Source organism: Candoia aspera, chromosome 5, assembly GCF_035149785.1.
Source record: "Candoia aspera isolate rCanAsp1 chromosome 5, rCanAsp1.hap2, whole genome shotgun sequence".
Classification (NCBI taxonomy): domain Eukaryota; kingdom Metazoa; phylum Chordata; class Lepidosauria; order Squamata; family Boidae; genus Candoia; species Candoia aspera.
In genome coordinates, this window is record NC_086157.1 from 39,131,575 (window position 1) to 39,156,652 (window position 25,078).

General features: G+C 42.8%; 1 protein-coding gene across 2 annotated transcripts in view; it reads right to left on the bottom strand.

The window, feature by feature from the left end:
• Nucleotides 1-25,078, bottom strand: part of CYFIP1 (cytoplasmic FMR1 interacting protein 1) — a 61,939-nt gene that overhangs the window by 12,022 nt on the left and 24,839 nt on the right. Inside the window, exons 13-23 of one of the 2 annotated variants that reach the window (XM_063305018.1) lie at nucleotides 24,155-24,280; nucleotides 23,896-24,062; nucleotides 20,539-20,686; nucleotides 18,880-19,033; nucleotides 17,103-17,259; nucleotides 16,265-16,361; nucleotides 7,416-7,492; nucleotides 7,072-7,180; nucleotides 6,092-6,211; nucleotides 5,066-5,265; nucleotides 2,446-2,533 (exon numbers count right to left, since the gene is read on the bottom strand). In XM_063305018.1, coding sequence (XP_063161088.1) covers nucleotides 2,446-2,533; nucleotides 5,066-5,265; nucleotides 6,092-6,211; nucleotides 7,072-7,180; nucleotides 7,416-7,492; nucleotides 16,265-16,361; nucleotides 17,103-17,259; nucleotides 18,880-19,033; nucleotides 20,539-20,686; nucleotides 23,896-24,062; nucleotides 24,155-24,280 — 1,443 coding nt within the window. Of the gene's footprint in view, nucleotides 1-2,445; nucleotides 2,534-5,065; nucleotides 5,266-6,091; nucleotides 6,212-7,071; nucleotides 7,181-7,415; nucleotides 7,493-16,264; nucleotides 16,362-17,102; nucleotides 17,260-18,879; nucleotides 19,034-19,262; nucleotides 19,411-20,538; nucleotides 20,687-23,895; nucleotides 24,063-24,154; nucleotides 24,281-25,078 lie in introns of both variants that reach the window. The other variant, XM_063305019.1, reaches the window with a different exon arrangement.

Genomic DNA, 25,078 nt, shown 5'->3' on the forward strand with positions numbered 1-25,078 from the left:
TCACTTTCTTCAATATCTAGATATTAAAAATTATTATATTTTGATGAAAGCTACCACTGATATTTTTGATGTTACTGATGTTGCTTAATTTATGCTGTAAAGTAGTATAGCAGAGTACTGTGTAACTACAAAGATGTACTGTATTGTACCCTAGAAGTCAGCTGTCATAATGTACTGTCTAAGGCACAAAGCAGAGCTTCAAAGCAAGTAAATGTACTGACCTTTTGGGCCGCTGTACAATTTTTACAGAATTATACGAAGATTATCTAATTGTGGGTGTACACACAAGCGTGGATGAACGAGACACACGAAACATTTCTGGGGAGGGGGCTCATTAGCTTACTCTTATACTGTGTTTAGTGTCATTGTTTTCAGTGATACTATCATAAATAACTCGTTAAAAATTAAAGCAGATATTGTGTTGACTATTTAGCCACAATGCCACTGCTCTTTCAGATAAATACATCAAATAAAATGTGAATTAAAGTTTAAAACTTTCATAATGAATTCCAAAATCTGACACTGGGGAGTTTTATTAGTACGGTGTTCCTCTGATTAATCTTAAAGTCAGTTAAAGATGCTAAATATTCTTTCCACTGAACTTCAAAACATTGTTTCCATTTCTTATCCAAAAGAAAATTATTGTTCCAGAAAATTATGTATTTCAATAGCCCTTTTGGGGCATTCTAATCTGGCATGTGATTATAATCTCATGAGGCAGAGCATGAATGAATGTGCTACCACCATGATCTTCCATAAACTGAAGACTGTAGTAGAAAGCCAATGCTACTTGTTTAGAATCTGCACATAAACTGGATCTTTATTAACCAAAGTTTCAAATCAGGTAGAACTGACTGCCTTTTGAAGCCCTTTCTAGAACTTGACCTTGCTGAAGATGGTGAAAGAGAACTTGCTTCTGTTTTCCCCATTCTGACTCAAAAATCTTTGAAACTTAGAAGGCACAATTGGTGCTAATGTTGTAACAAGTTGTCCTCTGCTCAATTCAGGAAAGGAAAGGGAATCAGAACACACAAAGTGTCCTGTTCAAACTAAGCACCAGACAGGTTCTCAATGAATATTCTTTATTAAATAACTATTTACAATAATTATATCCTTGATATGCGAAGACTTGGTTAAGCAAGCCCAACTGGGCCACAATAAGACAGTGGAAAGGACTCCCCACGGGGAGGAGGGTAGACTGGATTTGACTGGAACATGAGGACTGGAGGCAACAGTTCTAGAACTGGAACAGTACTGGAACAGCACTGATGCTGAATCTCTGACTCACTGGACCTGGAAACAGGACTACGAGCAACAGACAGGGATGAACTGAAGACTTGGAGCAGAACTCGAACTCAGAGCAACATTAGACTCAGCTGGGGGTTCTGGACTAGGCTGGGTACTCTGACCTGAAGACTTGAAGACCAGGCTTGAAACTGGAGCAAGGCTGGACTTGGCTGGAAGCCCTGGACTAGACTAGATTCTCTAGACTGGAGGCTTGGAGCAAGGCTTGGAACTTGGAACTCAGCTGGACTCGGCTGGAAGCGCCAGACTAAGCTGGCAACCAGATCCTGAACACGATAGGTGTGAAATTCCTGAACACAACGGAGCATACAAAGTGCAGGTGTGCAGGACTGAAGGCAAATGGCGGCACTGGAACGTCAAGGCTTGTCCACCCAGCTTCACGGCTGGAAGCAAGGCAAAGGATGCTGGGCACGGCTGACGCTGATTCCTCGCTGGCAGCAGATGCAGGATTCAATTCGTCTTTAGAGTGGAGGTTTGACGTTGGTTCCTCTTCGGCCAAAGACGCTGACTCCGACGCCGGTAAGGACTCTTCTCCCGAAGCTACAGGCTTGGAGGATCAGTTGTCTCTGGCAGCCCGCTCTCTGCACAGCTGCCTTTTATCCCGATCTTTGGCATGCTTGGAGTCCCCTGCAGCCAATCAGGCTGCCTTCTCCTTTGCGCGCTTTTCAGCCCATCTCTGGCGCGTGCTAATTGGCGTATTCAAATCCTTCTCTGGATCTCGCCCAATCAGCATTGTGGATTCTTCCCACTCTGCTGAGTCATGCTGGAGTTTCGTTTCTCCGATTCCAGCCTGGTAAGTTTCTAATTCCTCCTCTGACCCAGAAATAGTTTCACTTTCCAAGTCAGAGGCAGGCTTGGTTCTGACACAAAGGGAAGAGGGAATGAGGGTCATAAACACCCTAAGCCGTAACTATGGACTTGTCTTTCTGAAAGGGAACAATGTGTCTGCATATCAAGCTTATTTGTAGTACATTGTTCTTTCAGAAAAAATTGCATTGCAGAATTTATATAGCACAGCTATTCTTAAAGGGGACTTCACTGAAAAAAGTATAGACTGCAAAGTTAAATAATACACATAGCTACAGCATGCAATTTTTCAAGCACCTACTACACGTAAAAACAAATTAGGAAAATATTAACCTTTGATCCATGTAGATACTGAGGCTGTGCATTGGGCTGCTTATCTCTCTGGAATTCCTGAGAAAATGGTAGTACTGTTCGAACAAACCTATGTAAACCAAACAAGGCAACACAATTTATAACTGTATAATTTTTTTCCACCCATGTATTTGTTAGATTTATATCCTACCTTTTTTAAATCAAGAGCTCAAGGTGGCAGACATAGCCACCATTCCTGGTATGGTGCCGTGTTATCTGAGGGATTGCCCCTCCGTAATTATATCTGCCCGTCCCACAAGATCTGGCAGAGGAGGCAAGCTGCGGGTCCCGTCTCTTGGGTAACTACACTTGGTGGGTCCCAGGAGACAGACCTTCTCTGCCATGGCTCCCGCCTCATGGAACATTCTCCCCCTGCCAAAGCAAGGTTAGCTCCATCCTTGTTAATGTTCCAGAAGTCCCTCAAGAGCTGGCTGTGTGGTCAGGCCTGGGAGCCCTGGGGGACTGGTGAAATCTTAAGGTGGCCCCATTACTGTGGTTAACATCTATTCTCTCTTGTGCCCTGTGATTTTTTACACTTTTTAATAATGACTGTTTTTATATGTTTATTATGTTATCAATTGTTGTACGCCACCCAGAGTCACCTTTTGTGAGATGGGTGTCCTTATTAATTTGGTAGGTAGGTAGGTAGGTAGGTAGGTAGGTAGGTAGATAGATAAATATCATCCTTCTATTTTTCCACAAAATAACTTAGTGAGGTAGGTTGGACTGAGAGAGAGCCAGAGACTAGCCCAAAGTCACCCCATGAGCTTCTGTGGCTGTGTGCGAGTGCAGGGAAGCCGGGGAAAGAGGGCGGGGGGTGCATGCATGTGTGCAAGTGCAGGGAGGCTGGGGAAAGAGGGCGTGGTGTGAGTCCAAGTGCAGGGAGACCTGGGAAAGAGGGTGCTGGGTCCATGCATGCGAGCGCATGGAGGCCGGGGAAGGAGGGCTTGGAGTGCGTGAGAGCACAGGGGGGCCGGGGAAAGAGGGCGGGGGGTGCGAGTGAAGGGGGGAAGGAGGGTGTGGTGTGTGCAAGTGAAGAAAAGCTAGGGGTGGGGAAGACTTACCTGAGCAACTTGCAACTTTCCCTGCTGGCTTCCCTATTGACTTTGCTTGTGGGAAGCTGGCAGGGAAGGTCACAAATGGCAATCACGTGACCACAGGACGCTGCAACCAGTCATAAGTGCGAGCTGGTTGCCAAGCGCTCAAATTTTGTTCACGTGAGCGCAGGGGCACTCCAATGGCCGGAACTTCGAGGACTATTCGTAAGTCCCTTTGTTCAGTGCCACTGTAACTTCGAACAGTTGCTGAATGAATGGTCGTAACTCAAGGACTACCTGAATGTGTAACGTAATAGAAAAGCATCACTACAAAAGATTAAATACTAAGATAAGAAAGGGGAGGGGGAAACCTCCCAAGATAACACATTGTTTGCTTATAACTGGGATGCCTTTCAGGATAAAAATAATGTTTGATATTGATACAATCCCACTAAATTTTTGGTTTTGCTTTGTTTTCTGAGACTATCCAGTGTATACACGATACATACTTCAAAATCTCACCCATGTATTCGTCGAGATTGGATTATGTTGTACAGATGGCTAAATCAAAATTTAGATGCTACAATCTTCTTTTCTGACATGCTGCTTAGTGAAATGCAAGAGCTGAGAGCTTAAGTCCTCTTCAGTTTTATGAAACTGGACACATTCTTATGAAGCTAAAAATTCAGCCTGCTTTGTCACATCCAGACCGCCACAGCCTTCAGACACTAGGTCAAGATACTGACAACCTGATGTAGTTATGTACAATTGAATATCACCAGCATAAAACTGGAGTGGTATGTGCCAAAACTGGAACACAATCCAACCAGGTCCTTCCATTTGTGCAAGACCTTATTCTACAGGGTACAAAAGGGAAAACGTAACCCTTACATATATAAAATAACCTAGTATAAGCTAGCATATAAGCATGTTATATGCAAGCACTGGCAGAACTGCTACCCTGTTATTTCTTTTTAACCCTTAATTCTTTGAATTTACCAGATTGTTCTAAAGCCTTTCTTTTACACAGCTTGTTCTAGTTAAATGAGATCAAGAGCTCCATTCATATTTGCTCCCTCTGCATCCACACACAGTTGGGCTGTTGTATGAAAACTGTAGGCTAGAATAGAACACCAGGCTCCACACAGTACAAACAATTTTACCAACACAAGCACATATATAAAAATGCACACAAGAGAACACATAGAAGGGTCTAGAAACTGCTTGGAAAGAAGCTGCAAAAGGCTAGGAAGCTATTAGCATTCTACAGGTCATTCTCCAGTATTTATGCCTCAAGCCAACTGCTGTTATTCAGCACAGAGTACTGCAGGAGCTGAATCTCTTCCCTGAAAAGGATTACCTCAGATACTTCAGAAAAGAAAACAAGAAGTCCCTGTCCACAGACAGCTCAGATATAAAGAATCATGTGTTCAAAAGCTCAGAATCAAATCAGTCATTGCTTAACAATAATATGGACATGTAGCTACCAGAGCAAACTTGATTATTAGCAGGGTCATGAAATTAAGCAGTGTTTAAAAACAAATATTTAAAATTGTCACACTAACCTGTTAGTGGACCCATTGTAGCAGTAATTGGGAAGGAAATCATAGTTCAGCTCCCAAAAGACGTGAAGAGTGATTCTTCCGTAGGGGGCAGATACATTATGGTTGGCTTCTCTGAACATGGCATCAAAGCTGTCCAGGGTCATATATCTGCTGAGGAGCTTGTGTGTCATCTTGTTTATTTCTACCAATCCATCCAACTCCTGATAATTTTTTATGGATAGATAAAGGTCATAAGGAGAGAAGGAAGTAGATAATCAGAATCTTCTTAAATCTATGTTAGTGACCATGCACAACATGAAATGTTTCTCTATATTGGAATTATTTCTTGCCTACTTACTTCAGATGTACATAATGGACGAAGAGCAGGAGCCCCAAATTGTCTCTGTGGCAACAGTTTTAAATACATGATACATTGGCTTCCTATCTAACACTGAAATTCCTAAACACAGGATAGCCTACACGGTGACACATTTCAATGCCTTTCCCTCAACTACATTAGAAGATACAGGAAGATTCTTTTCAAGGACTATTTAGGTCCTCGCAGTGATGGTCAAATTGAAACTATTGAACATATTCTTCTCCATTGAACGTATTATTGAGACATTTGCAGTACATTTATTCACCTTTTACTCATAAGGATACCAGGCTCTACAAATTAATTTTATACCCATTTATTACTTTTGGATATTACATATAATATAGACAAATTCTGTGTAGCAGCAAAAAAAGTAGAGGAACTGAAATCCAGAATTAACTGGACTTGTTAGTTGTATTTTGATATTAAACCTAGATATATGAACTTTTTATTAGAGATCATCTTAGGTTTAGTATGTGTTACTATGGTAGAGATGTTGTGATATTTTACAATAATATTTGTATTGATTGTATTATAGCAGTGTATTTATTAGTACCACACTAATGCTCTCCTGCATTAACAACTGGCTTAAGGAATGTTGCCAAATTTGGCATTTTCTCTCAATTCCAAACCCAGTGGAAAATTAAATTCTACTGCTTTTCAGTACTTACTACAATGGAGGTCAAATCTTCACTTTCAAAACGCCCAATTGCCAGTTCCATTGATTTGTACACAGCTGCTGAAATTCTCTGAGTGATTAGGCGATTCAGATCAATTGACCGACCAAGAAGCTGAAGGAAACAAACAAACCAAAATTAAATGAAGTTGTTATGTAACTATACCAAATCTGTAGGAACTAATGTCCTGAGCCCCACATGTGTGAAGGTAACTTTGGTTTGTGCAATTGTTATACAACAAGCCTGGAGAATTTTTTCTGGCCCACAGTGCATTCCTGAAGATGGTAATGTCACTTAAATCCATTAATTCTACTAGCTCAACCACATTAATCTTTTTTTATTGTACCAGCAACCATGTATTAAAAATAGACACCTACCCAAGTTATCTTTGATGGGTGAAGTGTAGCAAAACAACTGCTAAGTATGACATACTCAAGTTACTTTAATTATTCACATTCTATACTACATTGTGACAAGTTATTTTAATTATGCACATTATCAAGTTACTTTAATTATTTACATTATATATTACATTGTGGCATGTGTAGGCCCAACGATGTCCAAACCTGGGGAATAGGTTAAACTCTGATTAAGGTGGATCACCTTCACGCTATGACCAGGATTACTTTCCTTAACCATGAGTTAACTGAGCCTGGACTGGTGGACGGTTTAGCCTAAAGTTAACTTCACCTCATCAAAGAGGTGCAAATAGCACAGCCATTCTCAACCATTATTTCAACCTCTGTAAGATAAGAGCCCATCCCCACTACATGCACAGGGTTCTTACAGTGACTGAGCAACAATATATTTTTTAAAAATGTAATAGTTTTTTTAAAACAAAACAATACAAAACAGGAAATGTCAGACAAGCATTGGTCATATTGGCTGGGCATGATGGGAGTTGTAATCTAACACCTCTGGAAAGCACCAGGAAAAATGCAAATGAAAGAATAGCATAGGGATCATTTACCAACCTGGACATGTCTCTGTTTTAGCAATGTCTCATACCGGTTAGATGTTAACAATGGAATTGTTGCACCCTGATTCTTGCATTCTGATCTTAATCGTTTATCCAGAAGTAGGCTACAAAAAAGTGAGAATATTAAATAGCATTCTATAATAGAAGTTATCTTTTAAAATCATTATGTCAATATTTTAAAATCATTCAGTGTATGGCCATGTATCGATGACCAATATATGTCCCACAGGATATTGTTGAACAACAACTCCCAACATCTTTCATCATTGGTCATGCTGACTCAGACTACAAGGAATGCAACAACCCAGGCTACCATCGGGCTTTAGTGGAGACACATACCTTCCTGCCATAACTTTGTAATATGCAAATATCTGGTCTGCCAACTTGTAGACAAACTGATCAAAACATAAGTTGACCTAAAGAAAATATGAAATGTTAAACACAAGTTCTTTACTCAAATGCATTTTCTTTGGAGCATTTTAAAACGGAGCATGAAAATGCAGCATCCCCAGCACTTTAATCTCTATAATCTATCCTTGGTTGGCATCTAACTATAGGAAATTTTGTCCCACTTACATAATTATTAAGAAGATATCTATGGTATTCAATCTTATTCCCTGCATGTGACTTATCAAACTATAAACATATATGCCTAGACATTCTAAATTCAGTAGTAATTCATTAGTTCATATTTTTTTTCACCCCCACCGCTTCACCTTCATTCCCTTGTACTCTTCTTAAAATATTTTTCAGACAGGATGACACAGTCTACTAACTTACATCTCTGTTCTAAATGAGTATCACATTACTTGTTATTTTGCCTCATAATCTCTACGTTTTGAACAACTTTATTTTCCCTCCGACGATATATTAACAACTGATCAGGCCTTAGTGGCTGAGTTTACATACTGTGCTAAGCTGTAAAGTGATTAGTATGTTGTGCGAACGTAACTAATTGTGGCTTATTCAACATACCATGATTAAACAAAACATGCCTTAGCGCAATGTGCAAACCCAGACCCTGTGCGATTGTGTACTGTGACGTACCTGACTCCATTACTGCACAGCTAGATTGCATGTCTCTCACGTAGCCTCAGGGCATGACTTGTATTTCCCTATTCTCTTTGTACTCACTCCCCCGCCCTGATAGAACTGCTGAATAAAAGGAGGTGGGGGCGTGGCCCAGGAGGCAGTACCAGCAACCTCCTGAGATGTAGCGTCACTCGCCACAAAAGAATCCTGTGCCTACCGTTGTTTTTTCGACCTCACCCTTGCGAGGGAATCGTTGGCTCATTCCCCCCCAGGGAATCCCATAGACCGAAGGGCGAAGGACTGGTCGCGTGACGCGACAACTGGGGGCTCGTCCGGGATCCCTTCGGTCTCACGGTGTGATCTCTGTCTAGAGGTGCACTGCCTTCACTCTCGTTACTACGCACCTGGAAAAGGCTCTGCAATCGTAAGTAATGGGCTCCCCACTCTCCAAAGTTTCGTCAGTTCATAGGGACGAACTTTATGATTTAGTGAAGAAGGCTAACTCTTGTCAAAAGGCTAACGGTACGACCATCTTTCCCATTTCAAAAAAATCGGTGACTCAACTCCTACTGTACATGGACAGACACTGCCCTGTCTATCCTTCAGAGGGGTCGCTCAAAGCATCCACTTGGGAAAGGATAGGAAAATATTTTCATGATACCCCACGAGCACCCGTGCCTATTCTGACTGCCTGGAAGGCTGTTATGGCGGCCATCAACACTCTTTCCCCTCCCCCGTCTTCCCCGGAAACTTGCCCTTCTCCTCCCGGCCCAAAAACCCCACCCCCTCTTGCCGCCCATCTCGATGCTGCCTCACCACCACCCCCTCCATACCCAGCCGTTCCTCCTCCCCCTTCAGCTCCAACCCCCGGATCCCCTCAACACCACCCCCTAGGAGGCGCCATCACTGAACTCCTCTCCTCCCCCCTCTCATTGGAAATGGAGAGTCCCTCTGCCTTTCCCATGACCATCGGCCTAGGGGCGGCGGGAGGAAATTTGTATAACAATATTGAACTTAAGGTTTTGAAACAAATCAAAGATGCTGTAACCACCTACGGCTTGCACTCTCCTTTTACTAGGGGAGTTTTAGACTCTTTAGTTACTGCTAACACTGTTATGTTATTGTATGATTGGAAAATGCTTTTTTCTATGCTTATGACCCCGGCGCAATACGTTGTGTGGCAATCTGAATACGACAAAGGGGTGGAAGTAGAAATTAGAAGAGGTCTTCCCGCAGGGGTGACCGCAAATCAATTATTAGGAAAGGGACAATTCGCAACCTTAGTCCAGCAACAGAACTCCCCCCGTCGTTGTTTTGCTATTATTCACATGTGCGCCATGAATGCTCTCAAAAGAGTGGATGATTCCGACTCTCAATCCACCCAAACGTTTTTGAAAATAATGCAAGAACCAAATGAACCATATGCTTCCTTCATAAGTCGCCTTCAGATTGCTTTAGACCGACAAATTGATAATGCCACGGCTAAACATGAGCTGCTAATGAAACTTGCTTTCTCTAACGCTAATCATGACTGCCAGACCATTCTGCAACCCGCAGTCAATCAACCGGGTGTAAAGCTTGCAGACTTCCTGCAACTCTGCAGAATCGTTGGTACCACCTCTCACAAAGTGAGCGCTCTCGCTGCCGCCATTACCACCTCGCTGCCTTCTACTAACCCCTCCCCTCAGCTCCATTCCCCGGAAGCCCTCGCAATCACTCGTCATGGAAATTGCTTCAATTGTGGGAAGCCGGGCCACTTTAAGAATCAATGCCGTGCACCCGGGGGAGGTGGGGCGCCCCCTTCCACTCAAAGGGGGCCGCCCCCCCCCTCCAAACCTAAAACTCCTTGTCCCAGGTGCCGCAAAGGCTATCATTGGGCCTCGCAATGTCGCAATAACTCCTCCCCTCACCAGCCTTCGGAAAACTAGATCGGGGGTTGTCAGCTAACCCCGCCCCAAAGGCTGAATTACCCATCACCAGCTTCCCTGTGGAGTTGGCAGAGGATCTTTTGTATGACGATCCGGGGGCTGTCCTTTCCCTTCCTCTTGTTGTCACGCTGCATAAACCCCTCCCTCCTCTTACCCCTGCTTTGCTTATTCCCAACTCCTCGCTTACGCTTGAGGGAATGGTTGCTGCTCCCTATTTGTATGATTCATCAGATTTGACACAAATTGCTCTGGCAGGAGTGGGAGATAGGTGCTTTTCCTTAAATAAAGGAACAATTGTCGCCACGCTCATACTTCTCCCTTCTCCTGATATGCCATCATTGTTTGCCTTGCAGCAACCAGTCCAAACCTCTAAACCCACCCTCCTTGTCACACTAAATGGTCGCTCTTTCGAAGGCTTGATTGACACCGGCGCCGACGTCTCTGTCATTCGTTCCGCTGAATGGCCCTCCTCCTGGCCTATCGCTGAAGCCTCCTCGGTGCAAGGAGTAGGCGGAGCACAGGCCGCTAAGGTCAGCTCTCATTGGCTTTCTGCTGTGACTGCTCATTCTCATATTACAGCTTATCTAAAGCCTTATATCTTGCCTTTGCACTGTAACCTATGGGGCCGTGACTTGCTTTCACAGTTCCACGCTTTTATTCAACTTCCCTAATGGCTTTACAGGACCCTTCAGGGTCTCTCTCTCTCTCTCTCAAAACCTCTGTGCCGGTATGGGTTGATCAATGGCCTCTCACCAAAGAGAAACTGGACGCCTTACATATCTTGGTCCAACAGCAGTTAATTGAAGGCCATATCGAAACCTCCACCAGCCCATACAATACTCCGGTATTTGTCATCAAAAAGAAGTCTGGCAAATGGCGCCTCCTACAGGATCTTAGGGCTATCAACACCATCCTTCAGCCCATGGGACCTTTGCAGTGTGGACTTCCCAACCCCAACTTGATTCCGGAAGGACACGACCTTATTGTAATAGACCTCAAGGATTGTTTTTTTTCCATACCTTTGGCACAAAAGGACAGAATTATTTTCGCATTTACGGTACCGGAACTTAACAATTCAAAGCCTACTGCTCGGTACCAGTGGAAGGTCCTCCCACAAGGCATGTTGAACTCACCCACAATGTGCCAATTTTTTGTTGATAAAGCATTGCAACCCTATAGATCCCAATTTCCGCATTTTCTTGTGTATCATTATATGGATGACATTTTAGTCGCTGCTGAGGGCCCGAAAGGGACAGTTCAAAAAACTTTTCCTATTCTTTTAGCCACCCTAGCAACGGCAGGGTTGCACGTTGCACCAGAAAAGGTCCAGTCTCGTTATCCAATGCAATATCTAGGCCACAAAGTTTTAGCCTCCACAGCTGCCCCACTTCTACCTATGCTCACGCTTCCCCAGCCGACCACCTTGGTCCAATTACAACAATGTCTGGGGGTCATTAACTGGGCCCGCGCATACCTTGCTTTAACTACACCCATGTTATCACCTTTATTCCAAGCGCTAGTGGGTTTGACAAACCCAGCTGACAAGGTATACCTTACAGAACAACAATTGCACGCCCTACAACAGGTCAATGCCGTCCTTACGACCCAATGGGTGGACCGTGCGCTCACTGACAAACCACCCTCTCTTGCCATTCTTTCAACACATCAATTATTAACTGCCATCATTGTCCAAACGTCTGATAACAAACATCTACATATTTTAGAATGGCTACACTTGCCACACACACCTAAGACATCCATCATCACCAGAGCAGCACAAATGGCCTCTCTTGTTGAGAAAGGCCGGAAGAGGATTAGAGCCCTAATGGGACTGGATGTTTCCACCCTGTACATTCCCCTTAAGGTTACTCAATGGGAACCCCTCCTACAAAACTCCACTGCACTGCAGGATGCCTTGGAGGACTGGTGTGGCCAGGTGTCATGCCATCTTCCCCCTGATCCTCGATTGCAACTGTTGCGAACAGTACCCTTTACACTAACCTCGCCGTTCGTTCAGCAGCCACTCAAGGAAGCCCTCACTGTTTTTACAGACGGCTCCAAAACCATAGGGGCTTGTACATGGCAAAATAATTGCAAATGGCATAAACGCCTAACAGGCCCACAAGCATCTGCCCAACAGGCTGAGTTAGCCGCCTTTTTGCTAGCCTTGTCTCTTTTCCCAGAACAGCCTTTGAATGTTATATTAGATAGTATGTATGTCACTCAAATGGCTGTGGCCATGTTTGATGCATATATTTCCCCTGTTACCCCCCCCTCTCTCATGACGCTTTTTTTGCAGCTTCAAACTCTCCTGAAGGACAGAACATCCCCTTTGTTTGTAGCGCATATTAGAAGCCACCAACAGCTACCCGGTTTCCTGTCCGAAGGCAACCACATGGCAGATGAGGCTTGCAAAATTATGGCCTCTTCCCCTCTTCCTCCGCCGCTTTCAGCAGGGGACAGCCATGCTTATTTCCATCAAAATAAAAAAGCCTTGGTGCGCCAATTTGGCATTACATATCAAGAAGCTACCGCCATTCTTCAACAATGTCCAACCTGCAGTTTGCAGGCAAAGTGCATCCCTGAGGGAGTTAATCCCAGGGGTGTCCATGCTTGTGACACATGGCAGATGGATGTCACTCATTATCCCTCTTTTGCACCTTGGAAGTATATCCATGTATCTGTGGATACCTATTCGGGATTCATCCTGGCAACTTTGCAAAGAGGAGAAGCCACGAAAAACGTAATCAATCATTGTATTCGCACTTTCGTCACATCGGGATGTCCCAAAACTTTGAAAACTGACAATGGCCCCGCTTACGTCAGCACTCCCTTTGCTGAGTTTTGCCGTAAGTGGTCCATTACTCACAGATTCGGTGTACCATTCAACAGCCAAGGTCAGGCTATTGTGGAAAGGGCTAACCAGACCCTAAAGAATGCCCTTGATCGGCAAACGGGGAAAAAGGCCTTAGGCCCCCCAAGCCTCCCGATGTTACAAAATATCCTTAATCTCACCTTGTTTACCTTGAATTTCCTTAATCTTACCGGTACCCCCCCTGCTACGGCTGCATCTCGACACTTTTCCAAGCCAGTAGTTCCCTCTTCCCGTCCCCTTGTTTATTTTAGGCAACTGCCCAGCCCTGAGTGGAAAGGCCCTGCGCAACTCGTCACCTGGGGAAAAGGCTACGCTGCTGTGCAACTACCTGATCGAGTGCTCTGGGTTCCTGCTCGCTGCATCCGGCCATATCATGGGCAGCCTCCTGACAAGCACCTTCTTGACCCTCCTTCTCTGTTATCTCTCTTCCATCTCTGCTCCCCTCACAACGAACCCTAAAACAACCTCTCTCATTCGAACCCATCGTTTACGCTACCCTGCCACCATTGGCCGCAGCTCAGCATCCAACGCCATGGAATGTCTTCAACGCTCTCCCATCAAAAGAAAAGGCACCTTCTGGCGCTGGTTCCGCAACAACACCCTTCTCCAAGATGGCGATTCCTACTCCATCACTTATCACTTTCGCCAAACTACCCTTGCTATCACCAACGTACAGTTGACCGATCTAGGACAATATCACTGTGAAATAACAAAATTAATTAAGGGGTTCGCCACCTCATCTCGCCTTACGCTCACCTTATTTTTACTCTCCCTTCCTGAGCCCGCCCGTTGGCAGGGACGACGCCTACTGGCATTTGACGCCCAGGGATCGCATCGCCCTTACAATATCACCTGGACAATCCGCGATGCCTTGGGACAGATCCTGAATACCTCCTTTTGTTATAGCCCAATTATATCTTGTTTCCCTAACCTGTATTTTGACTTTTCAGAAATGCTTTTAGGAGTGACAGCCTACAGGAGGCTGGACGGCTTCCCAGAGCCCAGCCACTCCACCGTTAAAAGGTATTCCCTGTATGTGTGCCCAGGACATGACACCAGCCCTGATCACGTGCACGACTGCGGAGGCATAGCAGATTACTTTTGCAAATCTTGGTCCTGCGTTTCCACTGGCTACATCTACTGGACCCCTCCATATAAGACTGATTACATCACCCTCACTCGGTTGAGAAAGGACATTAGGTGCACCGCAACCAAAAAGAATGCGGCAGGACAGGGGGGTTGGAATAGATGTAATCCGGTTATTGTACAATTCACTGCTGCAGGAAAAGCTCAGGGGAATGCCTGGGACTCAGGTGTAAAATGGGGAGGTCGTATATATGCCGGATGGCCCGGGTATCATTACGGCAACATATTCTACATTCAACGACAGGTCACTCTCCCTCAGTCCCCACCTGTTGGGCCCAATGCCGACGACATTCACTCCACCTTTCTTAAACCCCTCACCAAACAAAAAAACCCCCTTGTCTCTCTTCTTAACTCCTCCTTTTCCCTTGTTCACACCGCTTCTAACACATCTCGATGTTGGCTTTGCTTGTCTTCCTCCCCACCATTCTATGAAGCAGTCGGTTCTCCTGACCCTATCCGAAACTCTACCTCAGCCGCCTCCTGCCGCTGGCAAAACACCACGTTGACTATCACCTCTATAATAGGGCAGGGCTGCTGCCTTGGCCGTGTTCCTGCTAACTATATTCAATATTGCCTTAATTCTTCTCATGATCACTGTGCCCTCTATCTTCCAAAAAATCGCTTGAACATCAACGGTCACACCGGCCATGGTGGCTACGGTGTACTCTACACTACCTCTGGTAATATCTCTGCCCGATTGACAGGGCAATACTTTATCCCTGGGAACAACTCTGTTTGGGCATGTTCTTCTGGCCTCACCGCATGTGTATATGGTGATACCTTGTTACAAACTAACGCCTTTTGTATTCAGGTGCTCCTACTCCCCAAGGTTTCTATCTATTCCCCTGACGAACTTCTCTCCATTTTAGAGCCCCCTCATTATCCCCTCAAGGCTAAGCGCGAAGTAGTGACTGCTGTAACTTTATCAGTCCTACTGGGCTTAGGTGCGGCTGGAGCCGCCACTGGTGTGTCAGCCCTTGTTGTCAATGATCAGAACCTGCGTCACCTTAGCGTTATCATTGACACTGACCTTCGCGCCATCGAACAATCTATTGTGGCGCTACAAGATTCCCTTACCTCTCTATCCGAAGTGGTTTTGCAAAATCGTAGGGGTCTCGACCTTCTGTTCCTCAAACAAGGGGGACTGTGTGTTGCTCTAAAGGAAGACTGCTGTTTTTATGCCGACAACTCAGGAGTAGTATTGGACTCTATGAAAGAGCTCAATTCCCGTTTAAAAACAAGGGAATTGGAGCGCCAACAATCCATGTCATGGTATCAAAATATGTTTAGCATTTCTCCATGGCTAACCACACTGTTGTCCGCTCTGTTGGGGCCCCTCCTGTTATTGATTCTCGTATGCACCATAGGCCCCTGTGTGCTGGGTCGCGTTCTCCGCTTCTTAAAGCAGAGACTTCATACATTGGACTCAGAGGTATCCGAGACAAAGCTTGCTGTTCAACACCTGGTCACTGCTGTAGGTATGGAGAAAACACCACTCTTGGGATGGTCCTCCGATAGTGAATCGGAAGTGGAAAAGGACCCCCGGTCACACTACCCCCCGAGAGAGGACGCTGGGATGGGTCTCCTTGGACTGAAGAGTCCCTGGCTCCCCGACTCAGACCCTCTGGGGGAGGAACAAAATTAAATAAAAAAGGTGGAATTGTGACGTACCTGACTCCATTACTGCACAGCTAGATTGCATGTCTCTCACGTAGCCTCAGGGCATGACTTGTATTTCCCTATTCTCTTTGTACTCACTCCCCCGCCCTGATAGAACTGCTGAATAAAAGGAGGTGGGGGCGTGGCCCAGGAGGCAGTACCAGCAACCTCCTGAGATGTAGCGTCACTCGCCACAAAAGAATCCTGTGCCTACCGTTGTTTTTTCGACCTCACCCTTGCGAGGGAATCGTTGGCTCATTCCCCCCCAGGGAATCCCATAGACCGAAGGGCGAAGGACTGGTCGCGTGACGCGACAGTGTACCTACTAATTATCTTTGGAAATTATTTCTTACTTCAGTCCATTTTTCCACAACAAAAATAAAATATTTTTCTGGGCCGATCCTCTACTAATTTGAGTTACAGCTTAGAAGGTCCTATCCTTGCAAGTCCTACCCTTTTCAACATCAGTCATACAATTTCTTTTAACTTAACCTGCTCTAGTTAAGTATTTATCCTTTGTGTTAGTTATTTGTTGTCTGATGACTTACCTCTGCCTCAATTTCATCATAGAGAAATTGTTTTTTGAATTTGGTGAGTGCATAATGAGCACTGTCATTATAGAGGTCCAAAGAGTAAAGAACATATCTAAACAAGAGATGAAAACACATAGTCAGAGTGCATGTAAAATATTCCTATTGCTCTTTTAATATACCAAGCCACTGTTCTGGAACAAAACTGTTAAAACTTTAACTGGATACAAAGAATGGGAAAAGTACAGCATTCACCTGACCAATACTTTGTGTACAAGCAGTCATAGAAAGCTGGTGATTCATCACTTCATACAAATCTCCCTGCCCTTAATTAGTCCCCTTCGCTACTGGGAAAGGGAGGGGCTAATCAATACAACACACTTTACGAAACCTTTCCCTGGATCAAAACTTTGACTGGATATATCTAAGAATGTGTTTACACTCTTTTCTCCAACTGGAGCCCTTATAGATCCCTGGCACAAACATAAGCTTTGGGTGGGAAATAGAAAGGGAGGGGAGCAGGTAGAATGGAGGGAAATTAGGTGGCAAAATTGAGCCTATTCCTATTCTCAGTCCAGCAATAAAATAGTTGATTTCAGAAGAAGGAATAAAAAGCATGGCCTGAAAAGATATTCATGAAGGAAAGGATCCAGGCAGAACTCACCCATTCAAAAAAGTTTGCAAATGGGAAAATGAAGCAAACTCCAAGGACCCAAATCCCTTTCCTCTCTTTCTTATTTTAAAAAGGGGACTCTATTCCACAATTCAAACCACTTCAAATACTCTCATCTCACTTTCACTAGAATTTTTAAAGTCTATTACAAAACAAGAAGAGAAAGAAGTTTATTAGTCTTACTCCATCATTGATGCTTCCTTGGTCTCCAAAATGTGGTCAGTTAGAATCCAAGGCATAGACATCTCAATAGGGAATTGGATTCTTCTGCCCATTGTCAGCTCCAGAAAGAATTCCCTGAACCATAGCTGGGATAAATCACAGCACTGCTGCAGGGTTTCTTATTGAAAAGGAAATTATACTGAATTAATTCTATTCTGATTGGGAACAAAGGAGAACAGCTACTTTAACAGTGCAATGTTACAGAAGCAGAACTGTGAAAGAGACACTGCAATAGCATATGAAGAGGAAAGAGAAACCAGCATTCAGATGGAGGGCCAAAAGAGTTACTGTAAGCTGCTGCTAAGTCAAATACACACCAAAAATACAAACGGGTTTCTTACTGAAAACACTGGCAGAGGAAGTATCAGCAGTGTGGTAGCGCAGAACACCCATACGCATGTTCTAAATTATCATCCCAATTTGTGCTAAACATTGGGAATGTCTCATTTTCAGCCCTTGCAAGAGGAAATGGGAACTTCTTGCAACAACCATCATTATTCTATTTATCTGATTAGATTATTTATCTTATGGGACTTATTTGCTACCATATGCACTGATCAGATGGGCATTTAATGAGAAATAGTATGTGTATAGGCATGGGTAGAAGGAATAGTTACAGAAAATAAATTGCTTTCAAAATGGGATCAGAGATGCTAAATATTCCTGCTGGACTGCCATAATAGAAGTGTTTTCAGTAGGTTAGAACACTGATTCCCAGACATCTTATTAAGAGACTGCTTAAGAGTATTTCCTGGTCTCTAATGTAAATGGTATATACAGAATTTCAAAGCACATAGTGTTTGGGCTCTGTTACCTTATCTAAGTTAGTTAAGTTACCTTATTAACCTAAATAACTTAAATAAGGTAACAGAGCCCAAAGAAGGATAGGATCTGCAATCATATGCACCTTTCAACTCTTACCAGGACTGGGTATATAGTGATTTATAGAGAGCTTCTGTTGTGCACATACAGGAAACCTTGCTTTGCTGAAACATCTATTAAGCTGGCTAAGTAGAGATGATCTGGTCTCTTATAGCAATGTCCAGCCCAAACTAATAATGCTAATGGCAGACTCACTCAAAAGACTCCAGAGACTCTCAATTCAGTGCTTGGGAATCACTGTACTAAGTAACCAGTACTGTTTCTGAAGGGCACTAAAATACAAACTCTCTCTTCCCCATTCAAAGCAAAGACATCCAGCCATATCACGGATTGAAAAGACAATGCAATGTGATGCAGCTTGATTAGACACATGTCAGTAGGTAAACCCACTTGAACAACATGCTTCCGATTAAAGTCAACAGTATTGAGAATAGTAGCCAAACAAGGCAAGGTACTTAACTTTTCTCTTCAGAAAAAGAAGGGAAAACAAACAAACTAAGCAAACATGTTTGCTATTTTCACAGAATCAGTATAAGGCCTCTTATTTGGCAACTATTTATGAACAAAGAAATCATTCCAACTAGAAAAATCTACGAAGCATATCCGCTTAAGTCTAGGGTTTTACGTAATATTCTCAAATGTGAAAGACTTCATAAAAGTCCTGTTGGATCAGACGTAGGGTCCACATAATCCAGCATCCTGTTTTTCTCCACAGCAGGTGAACAGATGTCAAACTGCTAAGCTCTGATAGGCCAATATTTTAAGTAAGTCACATAAAATCGGAAACATTTTCCCAGGATATGTTAGAAGTATTAGGACATGCCAAAGCTGGACGCTGATCATCTATGTTTCTTACCACTGAAATTTATCAAGTGAGTGTAGAAGAAAGACTCTCGATGGAATTTTTCAATGTCCAATATGGTAGGCCCTTCAAGGCTACTTCTCAGGGTTTTCTTGGAACCACTTTTGTCAGCAATGAGTGACTCTAACATGGTTCTCACCATGTAAAGCTGCATTATTAAACAGAACATTCATGATGGAGGAAAAACACACATGGCACATTAGTTGAGCATTACTTAATCTGCCAAAAGGAAGATTACTCCCAGTTCAATTTGCAACCTGATAAGGAAGGTAAAAAATAATTAACCTGAAGGAAACTCAAAGGGGAAAAAGCACCAGAATTTGCAGTGGAACAGTTCATGGCATGACATTATTTAAAAATAATAAGTAATGCCTTACCACCAAAGTTTAAAAGAGTGGGATAGATGTAGGATTGCCTCAGAAACGTGTTTATCACATGCAATAACTTTTCCATTCCCAGAGATCTGAGCTGCTTCAACAGCTCTGCATAGTTTAAGGACTCTGTCATAGAACGAACCATGAAGAGCTAACAAACAAGGAAGAGGCAAAAGAGGAGAAGAGAGACTCCATTAATAAAAAACACGAGGGTAAATAGAGAAAAGGAGAAAGCACAAAAATCAGAAAAATGTATATTAGTTTGTTAAGACAGGAATAGCAAGACAACGAAGAATACAGAACCCTTTGATCAAAAAGAAGGTAAGGAGATTTATTCATTCAGCCTACTCATTTTGTTAGGGCCCATAAAAAGGTCTTAATCCTGTTAAGGAACCTCTCATCAACCAAATTCAAAGATAATTTCTTTTCCTATTACAAAGATTTCTAGTTCTAACGCAGCAATATAATAATATAGAACTGAAGATGCTGCACTAATACATAAACTACAAGCAATATTATTTCACAACTGCTTGATTGGAGTAATTTTTATTTCTCTAAATGAGTAGGTAGTTAGATACAGAACTGTGAAAGAAAAAGTAAAAGACAGTCAAAGAAAGCTCAAGAAATGAAAACTGATGACAGGTAACCTGCCCAGGTAAATTCCATTTTGAGAGTGCCATGAACACCAATGAAACTGGGACATGCAGCACACTCAAGAGGATGTTCGCAAGGAAGAACGTTCTCTCTACATACACACTGGCTATGGAATTCACCCTCTGTTCATTTATGATTAGCACCAAGCCTTGTAAGAATCTGGCACTAGCTTAATACGTATCTGTTCACTTAGATTCTAATTAATCAATACTTGTTTCTTCTGTTCTAGCCAGCTAAGCCACAGAGTTTCTAGGGTTTAACTTTACAGGACAAAAGTTATATTCAGAGTTCTGAGGGAAGTATTCCTCTCCTCCACCTCAGTATAACAGCCAATTGAAAAACCCACCAAAAAGATGCAATTTAAATGGAAAATAGGCAATGAAGTTTTCCAGGAGTGGAATCATGAGTGTATCAAAAATATGAATCCCAAAACTTGTATTTAAACTAAGAAATATTCACATTGAATATAAAAGCAGTGGAGGAAAACATACTCAGCATAGAACATTAAAAATAGGATCCCTGCATGAGATTATTTTCTAATCCTGATGGACATTTTAAATGGGTTTTGCAGTAATTCCTGTTATCAGTCAGTGATACCCATACCGGAATTAGCAGAGAGAGTTACCTGGGTACTGGAGGGACCCACTGCACGCCTTGGAACTTTAACATCAAAGCCACTTTTGGGGTCTTTCTCTCCCCTTAGTGCAGGGTCATTAAATGGTTCATGCCCACCTTCCCAGTCGCACACGGTCTTTCTGATAGCCTGTAGGACACTAACCAAGATTCAAGAGGGCGTGTGAGCATGAGCTATTCCTTAAGAACTGCAAGCAACTTGATACGTGCTTTCTAAAGTCACTATATACTAATAATTGTGACACTAAAAATACATCTATTATAAAATACATTTATCAACTCATAGAATAGATAATCCTATTATTTCATAAATCAGTCTGGAAGCATGCAAATTTTAAACCATGAGAAAACAAACATTTCTTGCCACAATAAACTCAAACGCAACTAAGCCCTCCTTCCCATGTAATATACGTGATGTTGGTGCGTGAGGACCAATCCCTGACATCCACAACTGGGAAAACTTACACCTTTAGACCTTCATACCTAGTGACCCCACACAAGATGAAAGCATGAGATTTCTAGCTGACATGAAAAATCTATGCATATACATTTGGAATGGGCAAAACACATGTGCATGTAACAGGCAGTCCTGGGATCTAGGCCTGGACCAAACATTGTGTTTTATGAGGCACAAATTCTGGATACACACACAGCCGTGGGTTCTGAACTGGCTGTGGACATTTTGTTTGCACTGTTTCAGATTTCCAGTGGTAGGAATATGTGCACAGTCATATCCAAGGTTGTGGCCCTGGATCATGCTTTTAGGATGCTTAGGCTGGCATTATCTATATGACTGCCACTCTGACCAATTTTCAATCCCTAGTCCTTGGGGAGAAGGTAAAAGAGCTGCTTGAAGGAACACAGAGTCCACTTTAATTGCTTTGGCATAGACTTGTTAGGCCTCCTTGAAAGAACTGCCCTGCTGACTTTTGTGAAGGTTGGACTATCCCTTGAAATTATGGCTTCTTAAACTGTAATGCTAAATCAAACTAGTAGGATTTTTCAATCAGCTGAGAAGATCTGCTGTGGGATACAGTAGCACTCCGGTAGTCCTCTATAATATCCAGGACCTATTCGTTGGCCCATCTGCCTTTCACAACTGTCATTTGGTTTTCATGCTTCTAGAAACGATGTGCCTGCTAAAGGATTAGAACAATTACAAAATGTCTGTTTACCCCAGAAGTGAAAGAAAGTAAGGTAGACCTGATCCATTGCAGTTAGCGGAGTCCTGGCCCTCTTTTGATACAGTGGAAAAGTCTCAAAGGATAATCTAACATTTTATGCAGATGCCTGTGCATCATCTTCCTTGTCTGCTAATAATTCTTCATTTTTATCTGATGGAGGAAGGCAATCCTGATTCCTCTGAGACAATGGTGCTGGCCAAGATACCTTGCATTTTAGTTCTCATTTTGTTGAGAACTTCCAACTCCCACATTCCTGTGTTCCCTGTAGTTACATCCACTGGTACATTTCCAGGTGTATGTGACAAGGCAGGAGATCTGGAAGAGGATGATGGGTGCTTGCATGTGAAATGGGTTTTGCGGTGACCCTTGTTTGTGTTGCTGCCAGAATGCTGTTGCAAATTGTTGATTTTAATTCTTCTCCCATTGGAAAGTTTGAACTGGGGCTGGGTGTATGAGAAGAGCAACCATATTTCCTGGTAACAGGAGCGAGTACAAGAGGAGATGCCATCTAGGATTAACAGCATGAGCCACTGGCAGGATCCCAGGCCCAGAGTCAGTGGAAGTGGATTCAGGCAGCCTCCATCTCTAGGCTCTATCCCAATTAACCAGTTCCTTAAATTCCCATGATGACTGCATGCCCGACATCCCTGGAGAAATAGAATATGCTTCTTCTCCATTACTGACATACAGTAACTGCTGGGATGAGTGAGAGTGAGAAATAGTTTCTGCTGGGAATCAATCTGTGTCTTCAGATTCAGAACTGAAGAACTTCATCAGACTGAGCCTCAGCCTGCTCCACAGGAATTAGCTTAAGAGAGTGCTGAAGAGATGCAGAGAGGCAGGTACAGACTGAGTCCACCAACCCAGAACCAGAGCAAGGCCCTGAGCTAGCAACATGTTGCAAATTACAAAAAGAAGAGCAAAAGAAGTCAACAGCTTACTTGAAAAAGAAAAAAAAAAAAAGAGCACGACTCAGCCAATTAGTGAAGCTGATAGTCAGGGCTATATAAAAGGGATGGCTTTTGTGATTGCCTCTTTGTAGTAAGCAATGTTCTAATTTCCTATCTGTGCAAGCTATTGTTGGATTACCTGGATTCTTGGACTGAAAATGAGCTATTCTTAGACCTTCCTGAACTTGTGATTTGTCTCTTTTAACTCTTTTGCAAAAATAAGGTTTTCTGTCTGCTTTCTACACAGAAAGCTTTGAGTTTGCAGTGTGCTTTGTGTTACTTTGTGTTATGGCTGCAATACACACTTTAAATTCATTATCAGAAGCTGGTTGTGTCTGTGTAACTGACAGCACAGAATAATTTTGGTTTCTGGGAACACACTCAGGCAGAGGGGTGTCCTTTGCCACCTGCAGTTCTATCCCTCTCTCAGGTACCTGGATGTAAAAAGATTAGACATCCAGGTCTTCTTAATTAATGTAGATAGGAATTGGGGTGCGGGGGAAGCAAGCAAGCAAGCTCCATTAGCAATCACAATCCAGAGCAGACAATTCCAAAACAGGCAGGAAGGTATTCTCTGATCTTCAAGTGACCTAAAAGAAAGAAGTTGCCCTACATTTTGGGGGAAAGAAACCCATCTGCAAGTATCCCCCTCTACTATAGGAAAATCTGTTATTTACTCTCAGGAAACCTAAGAGATTAGAGGTAAGTAGGGAAAATTAATTCTCTGCATTCTTCCTAAGGATGTATTTTACCAAAGGCTACTGTTATGTAAACACAACATCCCATTTCTTCTTTCCCAAGTTTTGACAAATACTAGGCCCATCTTGGATTAGTATATTGCCATCCAATATTGCTAACTGGCCAGGGTAGTTGGCAACAACTTTTGCACGTCTTGGTCTGGAAATTGCCATAATTGCTTTAACTAGTGGCAGCAGCTATGGTAATGCTACACAAATGATGGAGCTGTCTGTCTGAGATCCCAGGTAATCTTCTATCCTAGATAGATTAATGTCCTGGAGAGGAGCTGAATATATAGCGGAATTTGTAAAATTTGAAGTTTCACTGGACAAAGCCATGACAGCCCTACTGCCCTTTAACTTACATCAACTGCATCATCATCATCATCATCATCATCATGTTCCTGTATATTCACAGTGATAAATACTAGGTGCTTAAAAGAAAAACAGAATGCCGTGAGATAGTGTCAGCCACCACCTTTGGATGACGTTCTTCTTCTTTTTGATGGCTTGTCTTAATGGTTCTCTAAGTGTGATTTGAGCAAAGTCTTGGAGAGCAGCATAGATCGTATGACGAATGGCATGATTGAAGACACTTTCCATCCTCCCCATCAATACCTGCAATCCTTTAATCATTGCAATGACCTGCATGGGAAAAAATGTTAGTTTTGTATAATGAGGCAAATTTATAGGAAGGCAACCTAGTGATTTTGCAGAACTCATCTGTACTCTCTTACCTCTACAAGAGCAAATTTTTCTTCACTTGTGTAATTATATCGGGTTGCTCTTTCATACTCCTCAGCATTGTCAGGGCAATCTTTGTTAGAATATTTGTCAGTCGGATGCACTAGCTTCCATGAATACTGAAGTTAACAAAGAAAATGAGAATGACACAGAACTGAGCAAAAGTAAACTGAAAAACTACAATAAAGCTTCCCATGGAATTGCAATAAATACACACCTGCACCTCCAGACTAGCAGTTGAAATGGGACTGCATTCAACCTATTATTGCCTATCTTAAAAGAAGAATAATCCTGCAAGCTGCCCCCATAAAATAACCTGAGCAGGAAAGGAACTTCTACATTTGCACTGCTATGTTTATCCAGGCTCTACTGAACTGGCTTGATTCATCTTTCAGTCTAGATGACATATCCATCCCAATCTTGGCAACTAGGTGCGTGTAAGACTAGTTGCAAGTGTTTAAATCCAAATACCTTAAAATGAAATAGCATTATACAGCATACCAGGATCAAATATAGTACAGCAAAATAATATTCACATTCCTACCACAGTGTATTTCAAAAGGCAGTAGTTACTCATTTGCTTATATTTTAAGTACCAATGCTATAAAATCTCTCAAAATAATTCCTATCATTAAGTAAAAAAAAAAAACGGCTATAATTTATTGTGAACCATAAGTGATGTTATACTGCTAGAGGTTACGGAGCTTCTACCCTTTTTCCCAGAGTCAGGACATAAAGTCCCATGAAAACTTCTTTTGTCTTTAGCTCTTGGTCTGCTCCAGAAACCCGAAACCATGTTGAGTTGACTGGTGAAAAAATTCCTTCACAGTCCACCAATGATACAGTACAATATCACATACCATAGCTGCAATAGCTTTAGATCTGCTGAAGATGTGACCATCTATCACATGATCCCT